We start from the raw sequence: 27,509 nt of genomic DNA, 5'->3' as shown, positions 1-27,509 counted from the left end.
AATATTCCCTTGAACGATAACGTTAAAGATTGAAATTTTATTAAAAAAAGACGAAGCCAGGCGACTACTGATTTAGGGTGAAAACTGACCTGGAATTAGCCGAGTCAGACGATGTAATTCCACGTCGCTGAAGGAAAATCCCGGCCACTTTCTGTGCACAGTCTCGCGATGCTCTTGATCCCCGAGGGGTTCGGGATGCTCCTCGCAGCCGAGCAATTATTCCCAGGCAAGGATTAGCGGGAGCAGCGATTAGATTTCGAAATATATTCCGCAGGTTGCGGCAATGATAGCGAATGATTAGGTAGAATACGGTGGCGGCTAACGAAGGTTTCGTGACCAGAAGCGAGGCAGCAGCGCGTCGTCGAGTAGAAGGAAAATCGAATTTCAACGGATCGAACGGGTGGAATTTCTTGGATGAAGGGGCAGGAAGGAAGAAGGAAGGAAGGAAGGAAGGAAGGAAGGAAGGAAGGAAGGAAGGAAGGAAGGAAGGAAGGGAGAGCCGTTCGTTCGTTCGACGATTACAATAAACGTCGCGTCCATCACGCTTCGCCGGCGTAAATCGATGAACCTCTCTCTGGCCGCGAAACAATGGATACCGAATTTCAACCCTCCGCCTGGCCTGAGAATATCGCGTTCGAGCTTGTAAACGTGACCGTCCCTGGACTTTCAGGTAGAACGACAACCGTTTTTCAGGACGTCCTACAGTTTTCCGCGAAACGTCGACTTCCACGCCATTTGCCACGACCGACCGACCAAGGTATTGATGAAAGGTGAACCGATCGATCGTACACGCTACCGGGTGTCCTCTTTCCATTTCCTCATTCAATTTTAGGGGATAAGCATTTCCTCCGCTATAGGGGGTTGATTCAAAGATGAATCTAAATTATTAAACAATAGAAAGAATGTCTTACTTTTGGTACCTAGGATCTTTTCTAAAAAGTCGCGTTTCTATGCACTTGAATTTCGGTTCTAGCGAAGGCCCGCGGCTGCTCTCGAAAGCCCCCTGAGGACAACCGAATCTACGCCCCCCGCATTTTCTGGCTTCCTTCCTACCCTTGTTCCCGCAACCCCCTTCTAGTCCTTTCTCCCTCGACGTTTTCCAGCGACAGTCGAGAGCCTTCTTCCGAGAAGAGGTCGCGCGTTTTTCGTTCGGCCAGGGAACGATTAAACGCGATGGAAAATTGTACCGGGTGTCGAATGCTAACTCGATCTTTCAAGTCGGAAATACTTTTCTAAGCGTATAATGTTCCCTTGCCCCCCGCTAAGTGTATATAATTTATAAATTATAAATAACTACACTTTCTATTTTAGTATCCTTAAACAAACATCCGGCGGAGGGGTTCGATATCGCGAAAGACGTCCGAAAGCTTTCTACCCCGAGCAGTCCCCGAAGAAAAAAGGGATTCGCTGAACCGAAATATCCTCGAACGGTCATCTCGTTACTTGGACCCTCTAGTTCTGCACCCTAATAACCTCTCACTGTTCTCTATACACGGTCGTTTAACCGTGCGACAAATACTTGTCACTGCGTCCTCGAGACAGACACTGATGCGTCTGCTGAAAGGACATCGAGAAAAAAAAAAAACAGTGGAGCCAGTCTAACCCGAAAGCAAATCCTAAAATTACCGTGCAACTACGCGCGTCCCGTCTTCAAGGGGTAAGCTTCTCTGTGTCCTTCGAATCCTGAAGGAGAAAGGAATTCGAGAACGAAGGGTCGTTCCGCGGCAGCCGCGAGATATTTTCGTTCGATGCTGACGAGCCGAGGGAGAGACGAGACGCGAGGGGAGGATCAACCCCTGAAGAAAGTAAGGCGGTCACGTACGAAGGAAGGGAAAAAAAACAAGCTTTCGTTCCGTCCAACGAGAAAGTGGCATCGTTAATTACTTATTTCTCGATAATTATTTTCAACAGCTGAAATGATCGAATGAAAATGAAAACCGCAAGATCAGATTTCACATTGTTAGGAGAATAAGAACGAAAGATGGGAACAGCCGGCTGTGTTATTCAAACAGTTAGAGACGTTAAATCATTTCTTTCAGCGTATCGTTCGATTACCCTATCGAGCTACCTGTACCATTGAACGAAGAGAATAAAATCGAAGGTAGAATGAGAAAAGAAGGAGAAACAGGTCGAATATATGTGTATTGGAGAAAAGGTGAGCACGTGGCGGGGCGACACACAGGTGAGGGTCATTTTTCCATGATTCGTGTCAGGCCAAGTGGCCTCGAACAGGTAAAGCCTTTGATCCTGCCTATAAATTTCGGCAGCAACCACCGATGGTAAACAAAACGCTCGTAAAGCGATGCGCCGTTTCGTCAAGGGGTTGAAATTTCCAACACCTTCTGCTTGATAATCAACTTTCTCAACTTTTCCAGCTAGCCGCGGGGCAATTTACATTCGCCCGCGCGAAGCGGAGGAATTTTTTGGAAACAGAGCAGGACGGAACGACGGGATTTTCGGGTCGTAAAAGTCAGGAAAGGCTTGGAAACAGCAGGGGATGTTCTTTAAAGTCTGCGAGGTCGTAGAATTTCGGGGATGTGTAAGAAAATAGGGAACATTTTTACGAAAAATCTAGACGAGAATTCGAAGCGTGTCGAATATATCACCGTGATTCACAACACGGTATAAATATTGCGCCGCTTTTAATATACGGAGGTTATGGTTACGCGAAACCGCGGCCACCATCGTGTATTCATGAACGGGCGCCACGTCAAGTGTGAAGTCAAGGGAGAACGATTACGCGTCGGTTTATGCGCGTATCGTAACGGTCCTACCAACAAATTGATGAAAAATGTAACGTTACGTAAATTTACCGACGGCGTCCACATGCACCATGTAATTGGATTCACGGGAAATATATCGCGTCGCGACGTACCGTGATCGAAAATTGCTTTCTGAATCGAATTTCGATCGACTTAGTCCTAAATTTCGATGCCATTTCGGAATTAGTACTCGGGGTGGTAACATTGTTACGTAAGGCTCGATTTCGGAGTTACTTAATCTAACCCAAAAATAATCTTTAATTTAACTTTGCTATAAAATTTAGAAGCGATAATGAAAAAATGACAAAAAAAAAAAAATAAATATGAAAATGCGAGACTCTTTATATTCGTATAGATATCCACTGGGAACAATGGCATGCTGAACGTACGATGTGCGAAAAAGTATGAAGGTTAATTTACCGTAGGAGGGAAAACGTTTAGCCAAGCTCGTGGACAGGAATAATCGTGTTTCGAATTCGGGTTTCGCAGACGGTCCCGCTATTACCATTATTATAAGTTGATGTGACGTGACGTAATGGGAGTTAGAGCCGTATGAATGGGCATAGAGCAACAAGTTGCCACTAAAAACTGGGAGTGAGTTCGTGAGTTGAGTTCTGCTCGTTACACCTCTATATGTAGTTCTTCCTTCCCTATACTATACGCCGTGTTATATACCCCGGCCCGTTATAAACCCTCCGGCTTTTAAAGTATTCTTTTTAAAGCGGAACTGTCCTAACAGACGTCACAGAGTCGTAATATTCCGCACGACTGAACTACCACGACCAGAGATCTTTCTACCCTTTGGTTTTTTTAAAAATTTATTTATTTATCAATTCGTTCCGATGCTTTTTCATTTAACAAATCGTACAAACAATCATCGCACCCTCTACACCCTACGCGTTACCGTGAAATTGCCGGTTATGAAAGTGAGAGTAAAATTTTATCTTGTTTACCGGAGTGTGTTAGCTTTAAATCCTTCTCTCCGGTAACGGGAGTAACCGAGAGGGAAGCAATAATGGGATAAAATAGCGGACAAACGTGACAAATGTATCCTGACAGGGCAGAAAGATATATTTCTCTAGTCGTACGCCTCTTTTTGCCGGCATTTAATACACGACTCCTCCGTTGCCTACTGTACCGGGATGATACTCGACAGGTCCTTATCGTTCTATTCTCTTTATCGACTGTCGCTCGGTTTATTATTCCTTCCTTTTTCCCCCCATCCTTCTGTGTTTGTTTTCCTTTTCACTTGTTACTTCGCGCGGGACAATGAATGGAAAGCGAGGCAAGTGGAAGTCTAATTGGTAGCCATTGTCAATAAAACTCGGCGCGTTAAAATGTTTTCTGCCGTAACGTTTTGAGTAAACATTTTTAGGTTAGTTAAGTCGAAACTTACGGCGACCACGCGAAACGCACCGTTTATCGAAATAAAATACTCGATAGGATATTGAATTTTGTTACGAACTTACCGGTCGACTGAAACAACGACGAAACAGGGAAACAGTAATTGCGTATCAGAGTGGCAGTCTGTTACACTTTCTCGAACCCTTCGCTTTGTCCCTACGACAAATCCTCGATGACGTCAACGTCCGGCAGCTTTGAAGTTTAACATCGATAGTAACCGGCCAACGACGTTTCTCTTGTTATCCTCGGCTTTCTAAACAAATATGCCGTAGCTACTCTTTGATGTCGTTTAGATGCTCGTTTTCCACGATAAATACGAAACTTCTTGCCTTTACCTGTCGTTTCACAATATCCCGAACTCAACTCGCACGATACACAAAGGATTATTTTCGAAAAGGAAACTTTTCGAAACGCGAGCACGATTGATCACCGCCATCTTGTAAACAATACTGACGATACCAGCTTGACGTCACGCGGAAAAATAAAAATGGCGTACAAATCGTGATCACGCGATTGGTCGAAATAATCACGTGACCGATCGTGACGATTCGCGTAGTATTTGAAACGAATAATAAAGAAATTGAAAGTAAAATGAAATATATAGAGCGGTCTTAAAGGTTAGAAGACAAACAATGAAAACTGAATCCATATTCAGTGGCCTTCGAAGAAACTTTTAAGGTTACAAGAAAGCAAAAGTAACTCGCGAACGGAGGAGAATAAAGATATCTGTTACTCGGAACTTTATTTAAAGGTCGTATTCAAAGTTTCCATCTCTCATTCGTCAACTTCCGCTTTCTCCTGATTTCGTAGCTCGCTAAACGTGCGACACGATCAATCGACGCCGCTTCTGGATTCGTGCTTTGCGTTTTAAAAAAATGCTCGTTGGCTCGCGGTTCTTTTTCAAGAGTGCGACCCAGACAAAATCGAACGAACGTTCGACGATTTTTCGTTTTCCCGTTGAAGCCAGAGAGTGGCTGGCAGCTTGGAACGCGGAACGGCTATCGTGTAGACTCGTCCACGGCGAAAGAGAGACGAAGCGTACGCGGGTGAGGGAGAGGGAAAGAGGAGAGCGTCGGACGCGTATAACCGTCGAGGCGATAAAACGCCCACACGTATACCACCTTGGTAACTGTCGCCGGGGCAATTGAATTAATGCCAGCCTACAAATTGAAGCCGGTGTGGGATCCACGCCGAGAGAGGCTCCGTTGCCTCGATAATTGCTGGAAAGTGGCGCGGTACTCGCGGGGATCCTGGCCACCATGGCGCGACTGTTGATACGGAATTCAAGATTTCTGGCTTTTGAGGCCGTGGACACGCGTGTTCGTCGCCTGGCGTATTCCGCCATTTCGAAAACATTCCGTTTACTATACACTCGAACCTCGACTATTTATAGGTACATTGAACAAACAATGCGTTGCATAACGGATGAATGATATTGAAAAATCTGAATCTTTCTCAAGATGAAAACACCGATAATTGTAATCGTTAATTTCACTCCGTCTCGCTCCAGCCGAGTCGAATCGTTTTCTCCTCACGCTCCAAACAATCGGACGCTCGTTTCTTCGCACGGCTGTCATTCGGTTGATTTGCATAACAGTCGGTGTAACAACTCGTGCATTCGAACTCGTTCACCGTTGCGCGAGCCCACTCTTTCATTCGTCACGGCCACCGTCTACACCATCGAATCGATTAAGCATCGGCGTTCTTCTAATCCCTGGATTCCTTAATCTCACCCGACCTCTAACGGGCTTTCAAGGTGTTTCCGCTAAGACTATACTCGATTGCATTTGTACTCGAAGAAAATATTTCATCGCGAATATTTTCATTACTTCCTCGTCGACCTCGGTGTTTGCACCGTTGATTTTTTATAAAAAGAAGGGGAATAAATTTTCGATCGGACAGATCGATAGAGATCCCGCGGTGACAGCGTCGAGGCGGTATCCGAAATTGGAACGGCTTATCCCGCGAATCGAACGAGATTTCGTCGTATCGAAATAGAATGTTTGCGTTCGGCACATAGACGGCTGGCAACGGGTTCTGGTATCCGCGACGTGACTTCCGACGCGACACGATCCGTGAAGAAAGAAGGGGCAAACCTGCTGGTTAAACGGTAATCGTCTAGACGAAGATTTATTTCTCGTATGTACGGTTCGAACGATTCGACTAAAGGTTTAAATAACGATCGACCGAGGACGATTTAAACGTTAAGGCTTTGATCTTTCGAGAAACGCGAGTCGCGAACGCGCCGACACGAGACTCGCGTCGAAATGAAATCAGCCTTAATGAAAATTCCGGCGTGCTCGCTCGTGAATCCTCGGATCTCGTGAGCGTCGCCGCGAAATTTATGCGTCTTACGAATCCTAGTCGCGGGACGACATACCTATGCAAAGCAGCTTCGAGTACCCTCGTTTCTTGCGCGCGATAACCGCCTTCCCGCTGATTTTACCGCCGCCCTGCTATATCGCGTTATTAAGCGACCGTCGTTTTTCCTAAAGAACCTTCGAACGCGTATCAAGATGGCTGAGATTTTGCGTCTCTTTCAAACGTACCAAAGGATTCACCTTTTTTTCCCACTTTCTTGCCGAATCAGAAAATTCCTCGACGCGATGCGATGGAAAAGAAAAAAAATTCACGCGAATTCGGGGTCCGATCAAAATTGAATTCCGCGAGGTGAAAGGGAGCCGTGTGGTTCGACAGGTTCGGTCGCGGTGGCGGCGGCGGCAACGACGACGCGAGATCCATTTTCACCGAACCACGCCGCTCGTCGTGCGAAACACGACGAGAGAGGAGGAGAAAAAAAAGGTAGCGGAATAAAGAGAGACCGAGGTAGCGAGCGTGAAGATTATCGAAATTCAAGCTTCCTGTTTCGCAACCTCGTCACGAGAGAACACGGTCCGCGACGACGACGAGGATGGTGGCTCGATGAAATTCCACGAGGCGCGGGAACTTCTTGCGAAACACGTGCCGTGGAACGAATCGAGTCGAGCCAAGTTCAAAATCCGACCCGCTTGCGTTTCGTCGCCAAGGCCTTCCGAATAACCTTCGCAGGTATTCGTGAACCATCCGAATCGCCATCTTTCCTAAGCAAAATCTAACTCGGCGAGTCGTGTTACGTTACCCTGGCTGATCGCGAACCGTGAAATCGCGACTCTGTTCACCGTAAAAACGGATCGACGACGCGACGAGGGTCAAACTTATTGAAAGGTTGCAGATTCAATTGGACTTTCTCAGTTGACGCCGAGTTACAAGGGGCAGGGGGGTAACTGCGGCTCGGGAATCGAGTTCTTGAACTTGCCGGGGCCGAATTCCTCGAGGAATTGGGACGAGCTGTAAAACAAGTGGCGAGGGGCAAATCTGTAAATCAGTCTACGATACGATTCCCTTGGTGGAAAAAAAATTGACGAATCGCTGTTGTCGATCCGTTTACGGGGGATGGGTTTAATCCTTAACGGTCGTAAGTCACCTCTGATGCGACAAAAGTGTGAAGTGACAAGACGTATCGTGTCGAAACTATCTAGTAAGAATCATGTATACTAGTGTCCGATAAGGATTAACACTTTTCTTAGGGTTTTTGATAATCCTTTGTCATTTTATTAAAATTTTTTTTAAGGAAAGCATTTATGGAACGAAATTAGTAAAGACGATCAATCGAATTTCAGCAGTAATTTCGGAACGATCGACGAACGGTATCGGCTTTATTCGGCTGTATTTCCGGCAGGGCCGGCTGTTCGAAATCGTCGTGGAAACTGGGCAACTGCACAATGACGTATGCCAGTAACTGCCGGCTACTAGTTTATTAGGCATGACCCTACCGCAGCACGATCGTGTCTTATACGTGTCGTCTATAATGGCCGACCGTCTGTGTGCGCCGTTACACGCGTTTCCCCGTGGACAAAATGTCCACGTGATCGTCGGAATCGATCGTTGCCAGCTGCCAACCCGGCCGAGGATCGACGAGCTGAAACGAGAGCCACGAAATATCCGCGATTATCTTGACCGAGGTTCGCGCGGCGATCGTGAGAATCGCTCGAACCATTCTTGGCCAACGCGATCCAGCAGGAAATCGCGTGAAGCAATTCTCTGTTTGAAAAATCACCGAGACCATCCTTATACATCGTTTTTCCACCGTTTCTTTCAATATAATTATTTATTTATTTAACGATTATTAACGGGTGGGTAACGAAGCAACGTGCTTCGCCTTTCTCTCCCCCCAAGATATCAGTCGCAAAACGACTTTCGTGGCATCGTTATGCGGCGATTACTTTCTACCGAAAACCGCGAACCAGTTTCGTTTCGACGCTGGGAGCAAAGAAGCGTGCAAGAGTCGAAGTTATTAGCCCTTTTTCGAGGCGATTTCCAAGCGAACGAACGAACGGTATACCGCTGCCACTTTCTCCGAAATGATCGTGGTGTGATCCGCTCATTACGCACGATGGTATCCTTTCGGTCCGCTTTGGTCGGCTCGTTTCTTCCTCGGCATACTTCATTAGCCCGCTACGTCCTGTTACGAAGTCCGCGTACATCGGGGCGCATTAGTTCCGCGTGCGTCAGCCGCGTGCGATTAGAACGGAGGCTAACGGTGCGAGCTATTCGTTTCGTTCGTTCGTTCGTTCGTTCGTCAAGGATCACCGGTCTAGGATGCTTCGTCCGGTTCGTTTCGAAGCGGATCCATCGCGAATCGAGATGAGACGCCTAAAGGCTCGTTCGCACTCGTATTCCAGTTGAGCCTGCTAGACTATAGCGAGAAGAGCCGTGGAAGAACGAAGAAGAAAAAGAGGAGAAGAATACGCGAACCGTGGCCTGACTTCGGTATCTTCACGCTGGATCGTCAACGGCGACGAACCTCGACTCGGCTCGAAAGGAAAAGAAGTCGGCCACACCTCGAGCGGGTTCGCGAAGCGCGGTATGGCGGTTGGCCGCGTGCAAAAACCGCCGCGGCAGAGCGAGCGATGCTTAGCTAGCCTCTTCCTTTGACAAATACGTCGCGCGGAACCACGGTATCCGCTTCGTGGAACGGGCTGCGCAACTGGACCGATGCCTCAGATGAATCGATATCCCGTACATTCTATAAAACGTTTAGAATCGACCATTCGCCTGGACCTTGATATTCCTTTCATTTTCCTTCTTTTAGATTTATCGTCGCGGTGTAAACCAGTTGTCTACGTAAGCATCTCTACGCGAATAAGGAGATCGCTCGAAGACAGATTAATGAATCGCGATACTAATGGCGATAGGGTCGGATGGTTGTCTATTCGATTTCACTTTTCATCGGATGAAGTCCATTTGAATCGGGATGAACCCTTTTATGGTGCATGTCAACCTCAACTGCGCAAGTTGACGAAGAAGAAGGTAGAAACGCAAGCCGGTGTCGCCAGAATTTGTGCGGCGGACAGTATCGGTAGCTCAGGGAGCTCGAGAAAATTCGAGGGCGGAGGGCTTCGCGGAATTGAGATGCTTCCTAGCAGCGCCTCGATTTCGAAATATCCCTCGCGTGACCCTGTTTCGAGAAGGGTCAGCCAAGGATCGATTCCACGGGCGGTCTTGCTTGCGACCAATGGCCGCCTAGCCCCTCGGGCCGAACCGATCCAGCTCGAGCTTAATCGATTGGAAAAAAAAAAGGAAAAAGATCGATCGGAGGCAAGTTCCGCGGACGCGAGCGCGATTCATCGCAGCTCTCGGTAGCTGGATTTTTAATTAAAGACACGCCGGTTGTTTAACGAGCGCGTAGGGAGGAAAAGGAGGAGGAACGGTCGTTACTACGTCCGGAAGTTGGTTCGAGCCACCGAAAAGGCTGGTCCAGCCCTGAGAATAGTTCGACGACGATCCGGTGTGGTTCGAGACGAAGCAACCAAGAGCTGCCTGTTAGGAAGTGCTTCGTTTTAGCGAGCAAGCGTATCAGCCAAGCGCAGAAACGCTCTTATAAAGAGAAGCTAACGAGCAGAGACCCCGTGGTGGGTAAATTACCGATTTTAACGAGCATTCGAACGACGATACGGTGCTTTAAACGTTCAAAATCGATGGTATATGGTTTCAGCATCTCTGTAACGGCCCTCGGTTAAAAGGGAAATATCATCGTCAAAGTAAAATTATAAATCGCGTGAAAAATATTCGAGCAAGGAATTTCTACGGAAAACACGAAAGGTGGTAAGCAGAGAGAGAGAGAGAGATAAAGAGAGAGAGTTGCCCCGACTGGTTCGAAAGCCGCCGATGCGAGAGGAAAGAACGTGGAAGGCGTTCGATAATCGATCGAACGGGAACGTAGCTGATGGTCGCGTCGCGTCGCGTCGCATATACGAGGGAACGAAAGAACGATCGGTCGGTATTCTCGTAATCCGTGGCCGCGAACGCTTGAACGAACGATGGTGCGGAGCGAATTTCTAGGAGGAACGGATCCCTGGGCCTGGAAGGCGCAGCTGCGACGCGGTGGTTTCCGTGAAACGGCTGAAACGAAGCCACCTATCCCGGCGATGCTCGTTACTTCGTTTTCGTTTCAGTTAGCCGCACGATCGTCGAGCACGAAAGGAACGAAACCTCGAAGCTCGCTCGCTCGCTAGCCAACCAGTCAGCCAGCCAGCCAGCCAGCCAGCCAGCGAGACGACCGAGCGAAACGGAAGAGGGAAAGACAGAGACAGCTAGCGGTCGCTTCCTCGATGAGCGTGGTTCTCTCCTCGTGACCGGAAGCGGCGGGTCGAGCCCGGAACACGCCGATCTCGCCGATTCCCTCTTAACGGTATATATCGCTGCGATCGATCGTGGGGATCGATCCTGCGGTATATACGTACTCTCCCCATTGCTTTGCACGCTCGACAGTGTCCCCCTCGTACCACCCCACCCCACGTCTGACCACCTCATCATCCTTCTCTCTCTCTCTCTCTCTCTCTCTCTCTCTCTCTTGTTCATTCTCTTTTGCCATCTCACGAACACGCCAGACTGGTCAGACCCAGATGCATTCGGACGTGCTATCTTTACGCGTGTCGCGGTACGAGCACGGTCACGAAGAACGAGGAAGACGGTTAACGGCAGAAGCGAGTAAAACGCTACGGATAAAAGAGAGATAGAAGAACGAAAGAGGCGAAGAAGAAGAAGGAGAAGGAGAAGAGGAAAGATCGAGAGCAAGAGGGAGAGGGAAATGCGCGGTGGCGCTTCGCACGCACACACACCGATAGGGATTTACGAGCGGTTTCGGGCAATCGCGAATAGAGATTAGGCCGGTAATTAACTATGGATCTGGTCTGCAGGCGAGTTCGCGAGGCGAGTAGCAGAGAGCCGTGGAGTCGGGTCGGTCCTATATACATAAGTGACCCCGGTTCGCGGAAGCCGTAGCGTGCTCGCTCACACGCGAGAGCGCGACCGACCGAGACGAACAGAGAGGGAGAGGGAGAGAGACTAGTTTGAGATAGAGAAGGAAGGGTGGGCAGCTTCGCGGTCCTACCACCCTGATACATGGGGCCAACGCTATGTACACGACGCGAACCAACGGACGGATGGACGTACGGACGTACGGAGGTACGGACAACCGACCGACCAAGCGACCAAGCGACCGACCGACCGACCGACCGTCCTGTGTTCCACGTACATAAAGCCGCATGGCACCGCGCCCTGCCATGCCGCTCGATCTCGATTCTACCTCTCTCTCACTCCTACACGCTCTCTCTGTCCCCCTATATAACATACCGGACCGAGCCGCGGCACAGTTGCTCGCCGCTACATACACCTACGTTATATACTGGCCTCGGGTGTACGTTTAGGTAGCCCGCGCGCCACGTCCGACCGTACATAAACGTTCTCGCGTGTACGCGTTTATGTACCGATCCCGGTGAATCTATATAGGTGTACGCGGCGGCGGCGGCGGCGGCGGACACACGCGCGACCCCTTTCCTCCTGCTATGTGTGTTGCGCCGCGTAGACGCGTTCGTTCGCGCGTGGTCGTACGAGAGAGAGTGGTGGTGCGGAGGAGAGAGAGAGAGAGAGAACTGGGGGCGAACGATCGGGAGGGTGCACGCGGCAGAACCGACCAGACCTGCAAGTATGTACACCGCTCTCGGCCAGATGTACATATGTACACGCGGGCTATATGTACGCGGTGTGGATGTATATAAGAGGAGGAGCGCCCCAAAAGGCAGACGTGCCTGGCATCGACGAAGCCAGAGGCGCACCGCTGCCTCGATCTCCGTATCTCGCTAGATCGACGCCTAATGCCGCGGACACAGCGCGGAGCGGAGATGCGAGAGATGCTGGCGAGAACCGAGGGTGGGCTTATACCGGGCCAGGCCGCGGGAATATCCTTTGTCGTTCTGCGAATTAATCGCGCCACCCTACGCCTCGGCCACCTCCCATCCTCCGTCCCCCTCGCTCGACCTTTCCATCAACCTTCTATCCTCTTTGTGTGCCGCGCCACGAATACCGACGATCCTTACACCGCGTCCACGACGACGACCACGACCACGCCGTAGTCGGGATCCTCTTCTACCTCCCTCCTCTCGACGTCTCCCTCGTCACGCGAACTTTGCCTCGACCGGAGATTCGTCCAAGAAATTCGTCCGCCAGGAAATTTACACGGCCAACCTCGTTTCATTTTCTTCATTTTCTCTCCATCTTATCGCGACATAGCCAATTAATCCGTACGATCTCGACCCTCAAACTTTCAATAAATAATTCGTCGAACCTTTCAATTTTTCCCTGTTTTCGGAACGCGTGTACGCTCGCAAAGCTGTTACCGCAACTTTGGTTGTTGAAAGTTTCCGAACGGCCGCAGGCTGTTCTCGTTGTCGCGCTAAGAAACGGATCCATGGATACACGTTGTTTCGCTGCAAACTTGCCTTCATTCATGAGCTCCATCTCCGTGTCTCTCTTTCTCCCGACTGCTACGCTTCGAATTTGCGGAAACTTCAGCGGAAGTTTCCAAGGATACCGGATTATCTGGACGATTGATCCTCTTCGAATAAACGCGTCGCGTTTGTGTCATTTTACCGGCATTCGAGGCCTCAACTTTTCACGCGCAACTTCTTGCTCTTCGTTGATTACGAATAATTTTAATGAATTGAAAATTAATCGTGTGATAATCAGGAAACGGCAGAGTGGACGATTTACCGCAGCCAGAACCGCGAGGAAGAAAGAATGAAAAAGGGGGTCGTAAACAATCGAGGGACGTTTATCTTTTTCGGAACGAGCCGTTTTGCTCTTTGGCTCGAGCACAATACGATCAAAAACTTTCACGGGGCTGCGAGTAGCACACTCGTGCCGTCGAGGGCTTTAGTAGTTTAACTGTAACTTCTTTTTGAAGTTCCACTTGTTGAGGGCGCATAGAATGATATAAACGCGGCCATAGAATCGCTACAGTGGCTGTTCGCCGGGAAAGGTTTAAATCTTCCATCCCCTTTAGCGAACGGGCCGACTTTAATAAAGATCCTCGTATAACCTGTTCCAAACTCGCATTTCAAATTCTCAACAATGTTATTTAACAGACTATTAACGTTTGAAAATTACTATTTTTCAACGTTGTTTAATTGCAACGAACGAGCCAGACTCTCGCCCCTCCCGGCAAGATTAATAATCTCATAGATTCTAATAGAATCGTTATCCAGCGAAACGTTCGTTGCGACAAGCGAATACAGATTCTCGAGCTTTTTCGTCGCCTAGCCACGACAGCTGGAAGCAACAATTTAATCAACGTACCAATTTCATCAACCCTTCGACGATATCGCGGCAAGGACTTCAGGAATGCCACATACGTGGAGTAGGGGTGAGAATAGGAGGGTGTGGAGGGTGGTTAGAGGGCGACGCCGCAACAATTTCGTTAATGCTCGTTCCCCATCGAACGGTACTCGCGATTCTTTATCGCGTAACCCACACAAACGCGCGCGCACCACCACTACATCCACCTTGGAACATGACAGGAAGCCTTTTGGAACGCGGTGTATATCGTGTCGCCATCGTGAACCACGATTACCACCCACCCATTTACACGTACACACATCTACGTGGCCGTGTAGAAATACAGATACACACACGGAGACGGTGTACACCCTGTTCGTTCCGCCCCAATACCGACGTTCGATATACAGGGTGTGTTAAGAAAGTAATGGTCATGACTGGTTGTAAACAAGATACGATTAACGTTGAATTTAAATTGGGACACTCTCCATGGTCCCCCATACGGGGGTTACATTATGTCTAATTAAAATCATTGTAATCCTAATTTTTTGCCTGGTACGATGGATATCAAACGTTACCAGAGTATTACACGATAAGAGCGAGCATGTAAACGGGGTTGAAGGTTTTACGGGTGACCGGAGGATTTGCATTCGCGATCGCCGATCGATCGCCGTCGATGATTAATTATTTTGGCTCCCGGTACTCTGCCGACCCACGTACACGGTGTATCGCTAAATATTCGTTTCGGTCAAGAAGATATTAGTCAAGAATTTCGATCCAACTTATCGATACGATTACCGGTTGTATTCGAACGATTACAAGAAAATGGTGGATCTATAAAGAGAAGAAACGAACGGTGAACACTCGAATGTATAACGACGAAGAAGACGCGATTAATTAACGTCGGGTTGGTCGAGTCGGTGGGCAGTAATCGCGCGTACAAGATGCATCTACAAACGCGTACGAAAAGCAGACTAATTGGGATAAGATCGATGGGAACGGTTTGAAATTAATTGCGCGTGACTGGCGATAGCGAGGAACTTCAGGGAACGTGATTGCACGCGCACAACGGAAACGATGGCCGCTCGAGTTTTATAACAATAACAGGTGCGAAGTACGAGCCACGCGATCAAGCCTCGGAAAGTTGGTGTACGCGTCGACTCGAAGGAAGAACGAGAAACGAAGATACGTATAGATATAAGGGGTGGGAGAAAGAGAGAGTGAAAGAGGACGGGAGGGAGGGTGGACGTCGAGGAACCCTTCCGCGAGTTTGCTCGGTAAACAAATTATCATTCTCCAACTTTGATCATAAATCACGTTTCAACTCGGAGTCACCGCTTCATCGGAAGAGCATTAAAAAGTTTAAACGTTTCGCGGCAAACACCTGATACGTTTTTATATTTTTCCCTGAACGAAGCGTCGTTCCGCCATAGCAGGGACAGATGGAACTTTGGACACGGGATTTCCGCGAGTTTCTAACGAGCGAGCAAATCCCTTACCAAGATCGTCGTTGCCCTCCGTCGAGCAGAAATCGTCGAGATACCGTGACCCGAAATAGCCCCGTGGAAATTTTGAACGACGACTCGCGATCGAACCGTGAGAATTGCTTCGCCGAGTGCCTCGAGTGTCCGCTGGCAAAAATAGGACGATCGATCGTGGTCGCGGCGGTGGACGAGGGAGTCGGGTCGCCGGATCGATAGATCGATATCGATCGAATTTTGAAAAAATCTGTCCAGAGATGGACGAAAGGCAGGGGGACGAGAACGTAAGACGAACGGAAGGCTCGTTCGAACGAGTAGTCATCTAAAATACAGTAGCCAAGGTGCACACGGCGGTAACGAATGCATCTGCGAGCGAGTGGTAGCCGTAGCGCTGGTATAAACGGCCGGCGAATCTTCCTTGTCCCCCCCCCCCCCCGAGCAAGCTTTGCCGCCAAAAACCACACCCACGCGGTCGTTTGCCGGTAACCGTGTGCTCGACTACTGAAAAATTTCACAGTCCTGCCTTTCCTTCCTTCATCCTTCCTTCCTTCCTTCATTTCCTCGTTTCGTCGTCCCTCGATAACCCGGGTTAAAGCCATTTCCCAGCTAGTGCTTGCCCAGAGCCCGTGGTCTCTCATATACGCTATATATCCGAGCACGGTACGCGGTTCTCTCTGGGACACGATTACGAAGCGCGGGGCAAGCTACCAGGCAGCCAGGCAGCAGGCAGGCAGGCAGGCAGCTAGCCAGGCAAGGCAGGCAAGGCAGGCAGGCAGACAGGCAAAGGCAGGCAGAAGCAGGCAGCAGCAGGCAGCAGGCAGGCAACACGGGACTTTTGGGACGCGTTGTACATGGGTCGCGTCGCATCGTAGGTTCGCGATGGGTTGGATACATAAGGGGGAGGATAGGGGGACCCTCTTTATGTAGCACATAGACGTTGCCTGGCGTTCGTTCGTTGCCGCTCGCTCGGCGTGTGACGCTCAAATTACCTCCGTCCTCCCTGCTACGTCTCCCCCCTTTCCTCTTCGCTTCTCCGCTTCGCTCCGCGCCACTCCTCGCTCGGTCTCTACTCGCAGATCCGCAGTCGCCCGCTGCTGCGGCTCACCCTCCTCCTCTTTCTCCTCGTCCTCATCCACCACCTCCTCCTCTTCCTCCTCCGGTGCCGTCGTTGCCGTCGCACTGCTTCACCATAGTGCTTCTCCCTCGCACCCACCGACAACCTCCCCCTCTCGCGCCCCCCCTGTTCCCTTCGCCTAACTACGGCGTGCGCTTCTCCCCCGATCGCCGTCGACGGTTCCCTCCTCACCTCTCTCGCTCTTCGCCGCTTCTCTCCGCGACGAACCTCTTCGGTTCGCGATGCCTCTCGCGTTCGCTCTCTCTGGCCACCGCCACCGCGCCACATCGCCGAGTCGCGCTCCCGCACGACCCACGACGGCCACCGCTCTCTGTGCCACCCTACGACACACACGCCACGCCGTGTACTACCAACGGACAGAGGGCAAGAGTGTGTATAGGAGAGAAAGAGAGAGAGAGGAGAGCAACGGCTACAACGCGGCACGCTAGAGAACTCTGCGGGTCTGAAACGCGGCCAGCGCGGCAGACAGGCACCGCGGGTCACCGCCTTCCCTCGTCGTCCACCTTCTCCTCCTCCTTCTACCTTCCGCCTGGCCTTTCTCTCGCTCCCCGTTCCATCGTCTTCGCCTTTCTCTATCGCCTCGTTCCGCTTCGTTCTTCTTTCTTCCCTGACGCGAGTTTCTCTCTTGACGCGAAGCGAAAGAGCGACGCGCCGCGTCGGCGACTAAGGGGACAGCGAGCAAGGGATAGAGAAAAAGAGAGGGCAGTCTCGAATGTTTCCGCCTTTGTCCCTCGTTGTCACACGGCCCTCTGGCCGAGTCCTCTGCACCGTGAACGCTCCCCTTTCTCCCGTGCAGCCCCTTTGTTATTAGTCCGTCGTGTACCACCCTAAATTCGGTCGCGCTGCAAACGGACAAATTTCGCGAACGGAAAGACAGAGAGGGTGGAGGGCAACGGTAGGGGCTTCCCGTTGTCGGAGGGTGGCGCGTGTCCTTCCCTCGCTTTTCTTATTTTTCCTTTTCCCCCCCACACCGCCCCGCGTTCCCAGTAATTTACCGGTGTCTTGGGGTGCGTTCGTTACGTAATTACGAACGGCGCACCGCCTGGTCGGCCCTGTCGCGTAAATGGTTTATAAGGGAAAGTCGAGCGACGTCGATCGTGGCTGATGGTCGGCGATGGCCGACGTTCGCAACACCGCACCGTCCGCGTCCCCGACTTTTAATATTCACCGAGCGATCGCGTTTTACTTCCGTCCTCTCCCTTCCCCGATCTCCTCCTCCTCGGCGGGGCGATCGTCTCGCGAGGAGACCGCAAATTTCCGTGGCCGTCGCGACGCTACCGTGACAGCCACTCGAAGCGTACACAGCCCGTGTCGCGTCGATCTTTAAATAATTCCGTGCGTCGGTCTGCCGAGAGAAAAAGGTGAGATTAGGGTGGATAAAAAGCGGTGCGCGTTGTAAAACCACGCGAAGGTAAGAAAGAAAGGAAGGAAGGAAAGGGTAGAACAATAAAATGGGGAAGAAGGTGAACGTCAGCTGCGTATTTTTTTTTCTTTCTTTCCGAGACTTCCCCGGTCCGTTCCCCTTTACTCGTTCGCTCGTTCGTTCGTCGTCGCCTACTACGCGCATTTTACGGCCGTGTTCGTCGTATAATTGCGCTCGCGGTGCATATTCGCGCGACTCGCACGGACGAGCGAGTCTTTTTTTGTTCCCCCCCGGCTTTTGTGCAGCGAGAAAGCGGTAAGGGAAGGACAGGAAGGGAGTCGAGAAAGTAAATCGAGCGGATATATCGCGGCGCTAGAACGCGCCTCTCTCTTTCTCTCTCCCTCTTTCTCTCCTCCTCTTTCTCCCGCTTCTGCAACCAGTACTATTTTCTTCGTCGAGCCACGCGAGAACGCGAGAACGCGAAGGAGGAACCGATTGATCGTTTTGCGAAGGCCGGTATCTTGGCTAGCGTTACTCCATTGTCGTGCGAGTGTTCTCAACTTGTACCTTCGCGCCTCTTGCACCTTGCGTACGAGACGCAATCGTATTATTTAACGAAAAATTTTCATCATTAACAGAGGTAATTTTGGTAATTAAACGTTGCACCCGGCTCAGCCGTTCTTTTAATACCACGGCCATTACGAAATAATTTCAAGGGGATATATTAGCGCGTTAGGGTGCCTTTCTGCCTGTCTCTTTCCCTCTGTCGTGGCAAGTCTCGGACAACGAACACGAAGGAATCGATCGATCGATTCCGTGGCTGCTGCCGCTATCCCGGATAATAGCAGCCGTTCCACGCTCGACGAGCGAAAAGCGGAACAACCTAAATACCACGAAACGCGCCCAACTATATACGACCGACAAAAATGTTCCCGCTCATTGTCCGTCTTATGCAGCATCGGCGCGAGTTGATCGACGCCGATGAAAAATTCGATCCGCCGACGACGCGCGTTAATAACGCGGAACCAGCAGAGATATTGCGTATCTGGGTCATCGCTGTTAGCGAGATGTTGGCTCGCTATTCTTTCTTGCTTTCCAGTTTATCTTCCGTGATCGATGCTCGATCGATAATAGAAAAAACAAATTAATTAATTTTTGTATGCTACTCGTATGTCGTAAATCTTATCTGGCATTCGTGTTCTTACGATGATTCTCTTTCAAAGTCGGTTAATAAATAAATAAATAAATAAATAAGTCCATCCTTCTCCCCTCCACGGGAAACCGTTCCTGTTGCACGGATTCTAACTTTACGCGCGGGGAATGTCCTTAATCGAGTAACGCTTAACAGCTGTAGCAGATCCGAGGAGGGTATTGTTTATCTCGTTACGAATACGTTGAATGCACGAAGAAGCACTATTACCCACGGGACAATGAACGCGTACCTGCCTATGTATTACCATCGCTTCGTCCTCGTCCATGTTTCCCCTCCACGCTTTACAACTCCTTCCTCTCGTACACCATCTCGCTCTACCCTTGCTCTCGCCATTCCAGTTATGTATTACCTAATGCGAGATGCTCGACGAAACAAGTTTATCGCTCACCGCCGCGCGACATCCAACGGATTCCACCGTGTACATACCTATGTATGTATAAGTACTTCTTCCGATCGGCACGAGAGCCCGGCCAGACGCTGGCTTAGCGAACGAATTCGGTCTGAAAATTTCAGTAACGACCAAACCGGTCCCGCGTTCCCTGACGCGAACCGAACGGACACGCCGCACAGCTAACGGCGGGGTGTCGGTAACAGGAGACGCGTTTTCTCCCGCGGATCCACACGGATTCTCTGAATAAGTACGTATCTTCATCCGAACGGATACCGCGGAACCGACCCTAAACTCTGTTCCCATCGATTTCTGAGAATAAAGATAAGAAAGAGCGAGAGGAACGGTATTTTGTTGGTCGACGGAGAAAAAAAAAAAGGCGTCCGCGTAGCAGCCGGTTGGCCGGTTGCCGCAATAAATCCCATTTCCCAACCGGTGTACTGATTTCAGCCTGCGGACTCGGTGGCTTCCGTTTCTTCCGATGGACCTGACCGCCGCGACTCCCCGCGACGCCCCGCGTCACGTCGCGTCGGTCGAGAGTGAAAATCGAGAAATAGCGTGCTCGTATCCTGGCTAAAGGACGCTCCGGCAAAAGGGTTCGAAAAAGGTCGACGGTAGAAAGAAGATTCTGTAGTAGAGACGAGACGGAGGTTCCCGCGGGAGAGGAGGTAGCAACGTTGAGACAGGGGGGAAAAAGAGAAAGAGGAAGAGAGACGGTTGATTCGTCGACGAGGCTGGATGCCGGATTTTTCCAGCAGGGCCACGGTAGAATGGATGTGGGTATAATGGAGGCGAGCACCGTGCCTTCGTTGCCCGATAAAAACTGCCGATGGAAAGAGGACGACCAGGGGAACGAAGGCCGGATCAAGGAGGGAGGGAGGGGAGGGGGGAAGAAGAGCGTTGGAACGAGCGAAAGAGATGGAAAGGGTAGAGGCAGCAGCAGCAGCAGCAAGCTGGATCGTTGGAAAGACTCGACGCGAGACGAGAAGTTTCGATACGCGTTATCGAGCACGGTCGCTCGAATTAAAATTTCTTCGACGGCGGCAGAGCGCGCCGCGCCGCGGCGTGCCGTGCCGTGCTGTCCTCGAACCGTTTCCTTTCTGCCTTCGAGAGAACGAGAACGCCCACCGTACGTCTCGTAACCAGCAGTCCACGAATTTCAGCGGTTTCCTTATTGCCGCGGCAACCCTTCGAAAGGAAAGGGAATTTTTTAACTTTCGATAGAAATCCTTTCGTCTCGTGACTGTCATCCCGTTTCGCGTTCAACTCGCCGCGGGCAAAAGGTTAACGAGCATCGATAAAGCGTGGCTGGTCGTTCGATCAAAGAATAAAAATGGTCGGAATTAGCCGGATGATACGGTGCGAGGGTTAATAAACGCAAAGGTATCGTTGAACGAACGTAAAAAAGGGGGAAATGATGCGCGCCAGCTTGGACTCGTCGATCAGAGTGGAAAGGAACGGGGGACGGGGGACGGGGGAAGAGAGAAAGACTCATCTTCGATTCCGCTCGAATATCGGTCCGGTCTGTTAGGTTTAATTTCGTTAATCAGGACGCGTCCCGATCGAACGAGCTTCGTGAGCGGAGCCGAAAGGAGAAAGGCATTCTCCGTCGTCCGTGGTCGCTGCATCCGCGCCAAAACTCACGAAACGCGAGGTAGAGAACGCGAACTCGTAAATTCGTAACAGCTTTTATACGTGTAATCTGTCCAGTTAACTCGGTTGCAACGTAGCTTTCTCTCGATTAAGGGTTAATTTAGAGGGAAGATGGAGAATCCCCCGTGTCCTATTAGATAAGACGTATCGATTGATAAACCGAACGATGAGATATTTCACGCGAACTAAGTAAGGGAAGGCAATGTTGCACGAGAGTGTACAGAAGAGAGCCCTGCGAGGTGGGAAACTAGACCGTGACGAATCACGGTCGGCGACTGCGCCGCTCTGACGTCACGTCGAAGGGCGAACCGTCGCGCAAGTGTTCGTGATTGGACATCTTTTATCTTCGTCGGTGGAGCTCGCAATTTCGGCGTGATAGCGCAACGGGGACGAATCGAATTAATACGATTGCCACTTCCGAAGCGTGACTACGAGCGCGTGACTCGAACGAATCTCCAACCTCTGCCGCGGTTCGGCCTCGGCCATCCTACACGAGAGGCTCGATTTCTTTCGCGACCGGTTCGCCGCCAACCCGCGACTCGTCCTCGGTCCTCCTACTGCACCGATCGGCCAAAGTCCCGCTTCCAAACGGCCTGCTAATGGTCTTTTGTTCGCTGAATGCAACAAGTACGCGTTTCCTGTTGCGCGAAACCAGCCTGTCATTTCGGAACGAAAAATTATCTCTGTTCGCTTTCGATGCCGGGTTCATCGATCCGAATTCCGATTCGACTGATCGCCGATTAAAACGCGAACCTCCATTCGCGTGAATTCGATGTGGAACGGAACTTGAATTTTCATAAAATCGTCTAAAGACGGTCACCATAGCAGTGACCGTGTTCTAAATCAGCCGTAGGAACGCTTGGCCGGAGCTGATCTCGCGGCAGAATTCGATCCTAAAAGCGGTGGCGAACGAGTTGTCTGGCAAACGAACAAGATGCTTGGCCCTGCTAGCGAGATTGCGGCATAGAAGCGTACACGCGCGCGCGATCCATCCGGCGATTTCAACGTTTCTACTCGCTTCCGGCGGTGATAGGTCGACTTTTCGACAGAAGAAACCGCGCTGGCAACGCACACGCGTCGCGCGATTACATCACGCGTCGTACAAGCCGATCGTCGCGTATCGCGGCGGTGTTTCGTAAGCGCGAAAGATCGCCGCGTCAGGTCCGCTTGGCCTTACCTGCTCGCGTATTGCCAACGCGAGTCCCCGGTGTCCTTATACGCGAAAGGACGCGAGTTTCTCGCACCATTTCGAGGCCTCTCGCGGTCGAGCCGCACGCTCTACCGGTCTCTGCCTCGTTAATTTATTCCTCCATTGTGCGGCCCGAGTCTCGAGGCTGGCCGCGAATACGATCGACGCTCGATTAGAATTCTAGCGAATTCTCGGACGATTTCGTAAGATACCGTATAACGCGGCAGATCGATCGTACGCGAGAGAGAGAGAGAGAGAGAGAGAGAGAGAGAGAGAGAGAGAAGATGGAAGCCCGGTTCGACGGCTTCAATTTCGCGTCAACCTCCCGCTGGACGGAATTAGCCGTACGCCTGACGCTTCTACGTACAGCTCCTCACCCGACGAATTTCAGCTAGACGACAAAGGTTGAACGCTTCCAGCTCGGAATTTAGTCGCGAGACTACGATGAGAGGAAAAAAAATAATCAAACAGCGGAGAGGAATCTTATTGTGCGAGAGGTAGCGGGGGATTCGAACGCGGCTACCGGAGCCGCGTCGGAAACGCGTTGATAAAGATAACTGGGCGCTATTAATGTCCTCTCGTTCTTAATTAATGTCAATTAATACGTTGAGACTGGATCTATTTGTCGGCCTCTAATAAAGCCTGTTACGGTCAATTCTCATCGCTACCGTACCGAGCAGACATTTTCCTGTTCGATTCCGGCCGGAGAGGCGTACCAGTTCCGTTCCCTGGTTTAACGATTTTACACGAACCACGTAAAAGTAGCCATCGATTAATCGGACTTGCTCGCATCGAAATATCTCTTGGGGCGATATAAAAATTTCATAGATATACCTGAGCCACCGACCACCAATTACTAATTAGCAATTAAGCGAAGCGAGTCGTTCCACCGCAAATTCGGTAGAAGCATCAGCCTGCCTACCCTAAAGTCGCTCCTTGGTCATTAGACCCGGGCAGCGCATTAACCTCGAACCCATTCCTGACCCATCGCCTACCGTACCCGTATATACTCGCTTCTCTACGATACGTACACTCTGCCGCAACGTAGGCTTTACGATTTCCTTTTGATCTCGAGAGAGCCCTGGGCGTGACTAGAGACAACCTACCTAACAGACAAACTTCCTTCCTGTTCTTCGCGGTTACAAAGACTACGGATAAATAAGGCAAACGGGACGACTCGATGATCTTTTCCTATACCCTTACTTTCAGTTGCCCGAGAGTGTACCTACTAGGCAGAGGCAACGTTAGGCGTAACGAGCCTCTCGACTTTACGGTAGTCTCCTTCGTTCCACGACTTGCTAATTCTTTGCTTGGTTAACGCTACGATCGTACGCATGCACGCAGCGTAATGACGCGCATACACGGCTGGGTGCACGCGTTCGCGTACCGGGATCGCCTAGGGCTGGAGGGTTCTAGGTTCGATTCTCCCTAGCTTCTCGCAGGGTTCTCACTCAAGACGGAGGGCAGATGGTGGGAGGCTAGCTTTCCCCCTTTAGCTTAAAGAGAAACGTTGCAGCGGAGTGTACCGAGAGGCTGGTCGACGCGATGCGTCCGTTCGTTCGCGCGACGTCTCTCTTTCTCACGGGCGTGCACACAGCGGTCCACCGCGTGTGCGCGAGAGAGTGTGAAATAACGCGAGCCGATGGCAGGGGACAAAGGCTCCGCGCGACGCGAGGACTAGGGGCTAGGCAGGAACCAGAGCCGTGCTGAACGACCAGTGACACGAACGGTACAGAGAGAGGGAGAAAAAGGGGAACAGTCGAGGGGGCTTCTTCTCCCTCGAAGTGGCAGCGAGGGAGAACCAGGGTGACCGAGCGAAAGGGAAAATCGGTAGGATGGCTCGAGAACGCTAAATAAACTTTTGTTATTTCACTTTAAAATTTAGGATACCTAATATTCATCTTCGAGTAAATTGTTCATTTTATTCGGAGCAATTAGTTGTTATATTTTCGTTTGAAAGAAAAAGTGGCCAACCCTGATGGAGAAACGAGACGAAACGGGCGAGAAAAAGAGAGAAGGCGAACGAGGTAAGAGAGAAAGAGAGGGAAATAGCGCGCGAACGAACGCGAACCCGCGGGTTCTATGCCATTCGGTCGGTTCGGTGAGTCACGCATCGCGAGCTTCCTGCTGCCAGGCCTGCGTCCCCTCCGTTCCCCTTCGTGCCGTTCTGCCCCTCCTACGGTCCCCTCGTTTCGCGTCTCGCGCCACTGTTATCCTCCTCCCAGGCTCCCGGCCGATCCCTTTTGTCTGACATTCGTCCGACCGACCGACCGACCGTTCGACCGTCACCCGCAGGGTTAAGGGTCTTCTAAAGAGGATGCTTCTCCCCGTCGCTCTTTCTCCTTTTCCCCCCCTACGTCTTCGCGTCTCTTCGCTCTTTGTCTACCTCTCGCCGCATCGTGAGCGTTCGGTAGGTGGGTTCGCCGCTGAAACATCCGAAGCCAGACTCGTTTGAAAAGAACGTCGCGTATTTTCGGCGGACCGAATACGTTGCGGTGCGCGACGGCATCTCTGGCTGTGGACGAGAATACGGTCCAACGGAGAGGTAGATACGCGGGGCCAAACGTCGAGTAGCTTGGCCTGGAAATCGATAGCGCCATCGCATCGATCGTTCCGCGAACTAGTTTTCCCTTAACGAGAACCGAGACGTCCGTTGCCGGACGCGTAATCGTGGACGAGGCTAATTGCTCGAGAATTCCGTGCGTATCTCGAGATTCTCTCCGAACCTTCCCCTCTTCCTCTTCGCCCCGATTTACAGGTGTTCTCACGAGGAAGATTTCAGGTTCTCGCGTATCACGGATAAGCTACGAAACGAGTTCTTTTCCTCTCGAGGTACCTCGAGCGTTGGACAAAATTTATACAAAAGTCGAACGCCGTCCCTATTTATCATCGAGAGCGGCGACGCCTCCCGTATACCGATGCGTCTGACTCGCGAATGTATAACGAGGGGACTGGGTGGCTCGAATTCGATAAGAGTCGGTATAACGTATCACCGCGTGAGATTAATAGTAGACGTGTACGCGCACAGTGACGCTGACCGACACCCGACTTCTCCAAACGGATTCTTTCAACGCGAATACGTTGCTGGGTCGCGAGCCTTTTCTTGCCTCGAACGTCGATGGAAAGCGCGCTGACGTCCGAATTACGTTTCGAGCTGCGAGCGATAGGGAATGATGCAAGCTATGCTGATCTATTCGAGGGAAAATCCACGTACAACGGTTTCCTCGTAACGTTATTTTCGATAGGACAGACAGGAACCGAGATACGGTGACCGGACGATCCAGGATATCGACAAACACGTTTTTTCCCCCAGCTCGTTCAAACACCTCGTCGAACTTCTCCCCTAGATCATCGCGTATCCCCTGCTCGAACCGAGTGGTCCGTAATACGCGGGATTTTTTGCACCGCTTAGTCACTGTGCGCCAAGCGATGACGGTTACGTCGGCACGGGGTTCGGTGTGCGTGCGAATTCGTGCGTGCCCGCGACCCACACCGAGCCGCGTTTGTCGGCGAAACTCCGCGTGGCAGACGATTTCTTTGTGCCGGTGCAGGCGTGAGCTGGCGCGTCGATATATCCTGCGCCAAGGCCTATCAATTGCTAATCAAAAATACGCGCTTTCGATTTTTCTTTCGCGTCTACGACCAAGAATGTCTGCCTCGATATCGCTAGAGATAACTAAACGCATACGGATCCGAGGCGGCGCGAAAATTTGTTTAGAGCTCGTTAACGATGGGTCGGCTCGACCAAGGATCTACGGCGATAAGACGAAAAATCTTATCGAAAGTCGGCCATGCGAACGCGATAACGAGAGAGGACGGAGAGAAACGCGACAAAGAAATCTGTGGCGAGATCGAGGCGAAGCGGGTATATCCGGTCAAACCGGGCAGCGTGGTTCAGAGAACGTAGATTCTCGCGTCTCGAAGCGATAGGACGAGCATCGAGCGGTTGAACGTCGAGTTCGGACGTATTCGGAGCGGAGGCGAAGGAAAACACCGTGGCTGTACACGTAAACGTTTGACGGGGCTTTGCGTGTACGGTTGGACGATCAACGAAGGTTAGCCGGCGGTGCGCGTGCGTGAGAGTGGCTCGATTTTACGGGCCCCTCGGGCCACACGATCGTTCGAATCGCCGTGGCATGCGGGTCCCGCGAGAAGAGCACGAGAGGTGGAAGTGTCGCACGCACTGCCGACCAGCTGCTCTCCTCACGATCTGCTAGGGCGTCCTGTCGTCCCTTTCTTTCCCTCCTTTTATCCTCGTTTACCTCTTCTATCCGTGCCCGCTCCCTCTAACGCGTGCTGTGCGTGCGCGAACCCGAACTTCGCACAAAGGGGATAGAACGCGAGGCCCTCCGCGTGCACACAAGTACGCGGCGGCAACGTCGCGCTACGACGTTCGTGGTATAGGTTATCGCCGCGGTCGCTACACCCGTATTTACCAGAACTCGCGTACATAGACGCGACTTGCCATGCAAAACATGTTTATTTTATAGGATACACATTCTAAAATAATTATTTATCTAATCTAAGCGAGAAGTGGTCAAATGTTTTGGCGCAGAGAAATTTTCTAAATGTCTATGTACTTACGGACGGCGATAGTGTACATAGCGCGTATAGATGGGCGGTGGATGTGTCTGTGTACGAAGGTGTGTATGTAGTTGGGCCTGCCCGATCCCTCGGGGTTCGCTTCTCCTCGCACGTACACGCGAAGCCGAGCCAACGGCAGAACGGCAGAACGGCAGAACGGCGGGCAAGCGAACGAGCCAGCCAGCCAGCCAGCCAGCCGCGGCGAAGCACGGATGCGCCCTGCTTACGTATACACCGGTCCTTCTCGCCGTCGCTCCTTCCTTTTCCCACGACCGAGCCCTGGCAATATAAGCCGAGTAATATTACCGCGGGAAGAGCGGTAAGGTAACAGAGAGCCGCTGCTACAGACCGTTCCTTTCGAGAATTTACGAGCACCACGGTCCGGGTGCCCGTCGACCCTCCCTCTGTATACCCTCTCGTTGTCTCGCGTATACCGTAGCTGCGAAACGGCACCGTTTCCCTCCTATGCGCTTCGAACCTATGCGATGCGCGTTCCCGATTGCCAGACGATGGACATCCTTATTAGCAACTGCCAGGTTATCGATGGTAAAGACACGCGAAAACTAACACCGTCTGCTTGTATACACGTACGACGCATACGTGACACTTGCTTTTTCTCATTATTGACCGATGCTTCCGCGAAACATTTCCGGTTTCGCGACAACAATGAACGGCCGTATTTA

At 51.1% G+C, this 27,509-nt stretch overlaps 1 protein-coding gene across 9 annotated transcripts in view; it reads right to left on the bottom strand.

The window, feature by feature from the left end:
- Positions 1 to 27,509, bottom strand: part of LOC114872955 (dynein regulatory complex subunit 7) — an 80,433-nt gene that overhangs the window by 17,205 nt on the left and 35,719 nt on the right. For 7 of the 9 annotated variants that reach the window (XM_046288901.1, XM_046288902.1, XM_046288905.1 and 4 more), the window contains one exon: positions 26,827 to 27,105. The exons of 1 other annotated variant lie outside the window; for it this stretch is intronic. In XM_046288901.1, coding sequence (XP_046144857.1) covers positions 26,827 to 27,105 — 279 coding nt within the window. Of the gene's footprint in view, positions 1 to 4,231; positions 4,350 to 26,826; positions 27,106 to 27,509 lie in introns of those variants that run through there. One more of the 9 variants, XM_029180731.2, reaches the window with a different exon arrangement.

Source organism: Osmia bicornis, chromosome 15, assembly GCF_907164935.1.
Source record: "Osmia bicornis bicornis chromosome 15, iOsmBic2.1, whole genome shotgun sequence".
Classification (NCBI taxonomy): Eukaryota; Metazoa; Arthropoda; class Insecta; order Hymenoptera; family Megachilidae; genus Osmia; species Osmia bicornis.
Note: the sequence above shows the minus strand (reverse complement) of the source record. Positions and strands in the feature narration are given on the sequence as shown.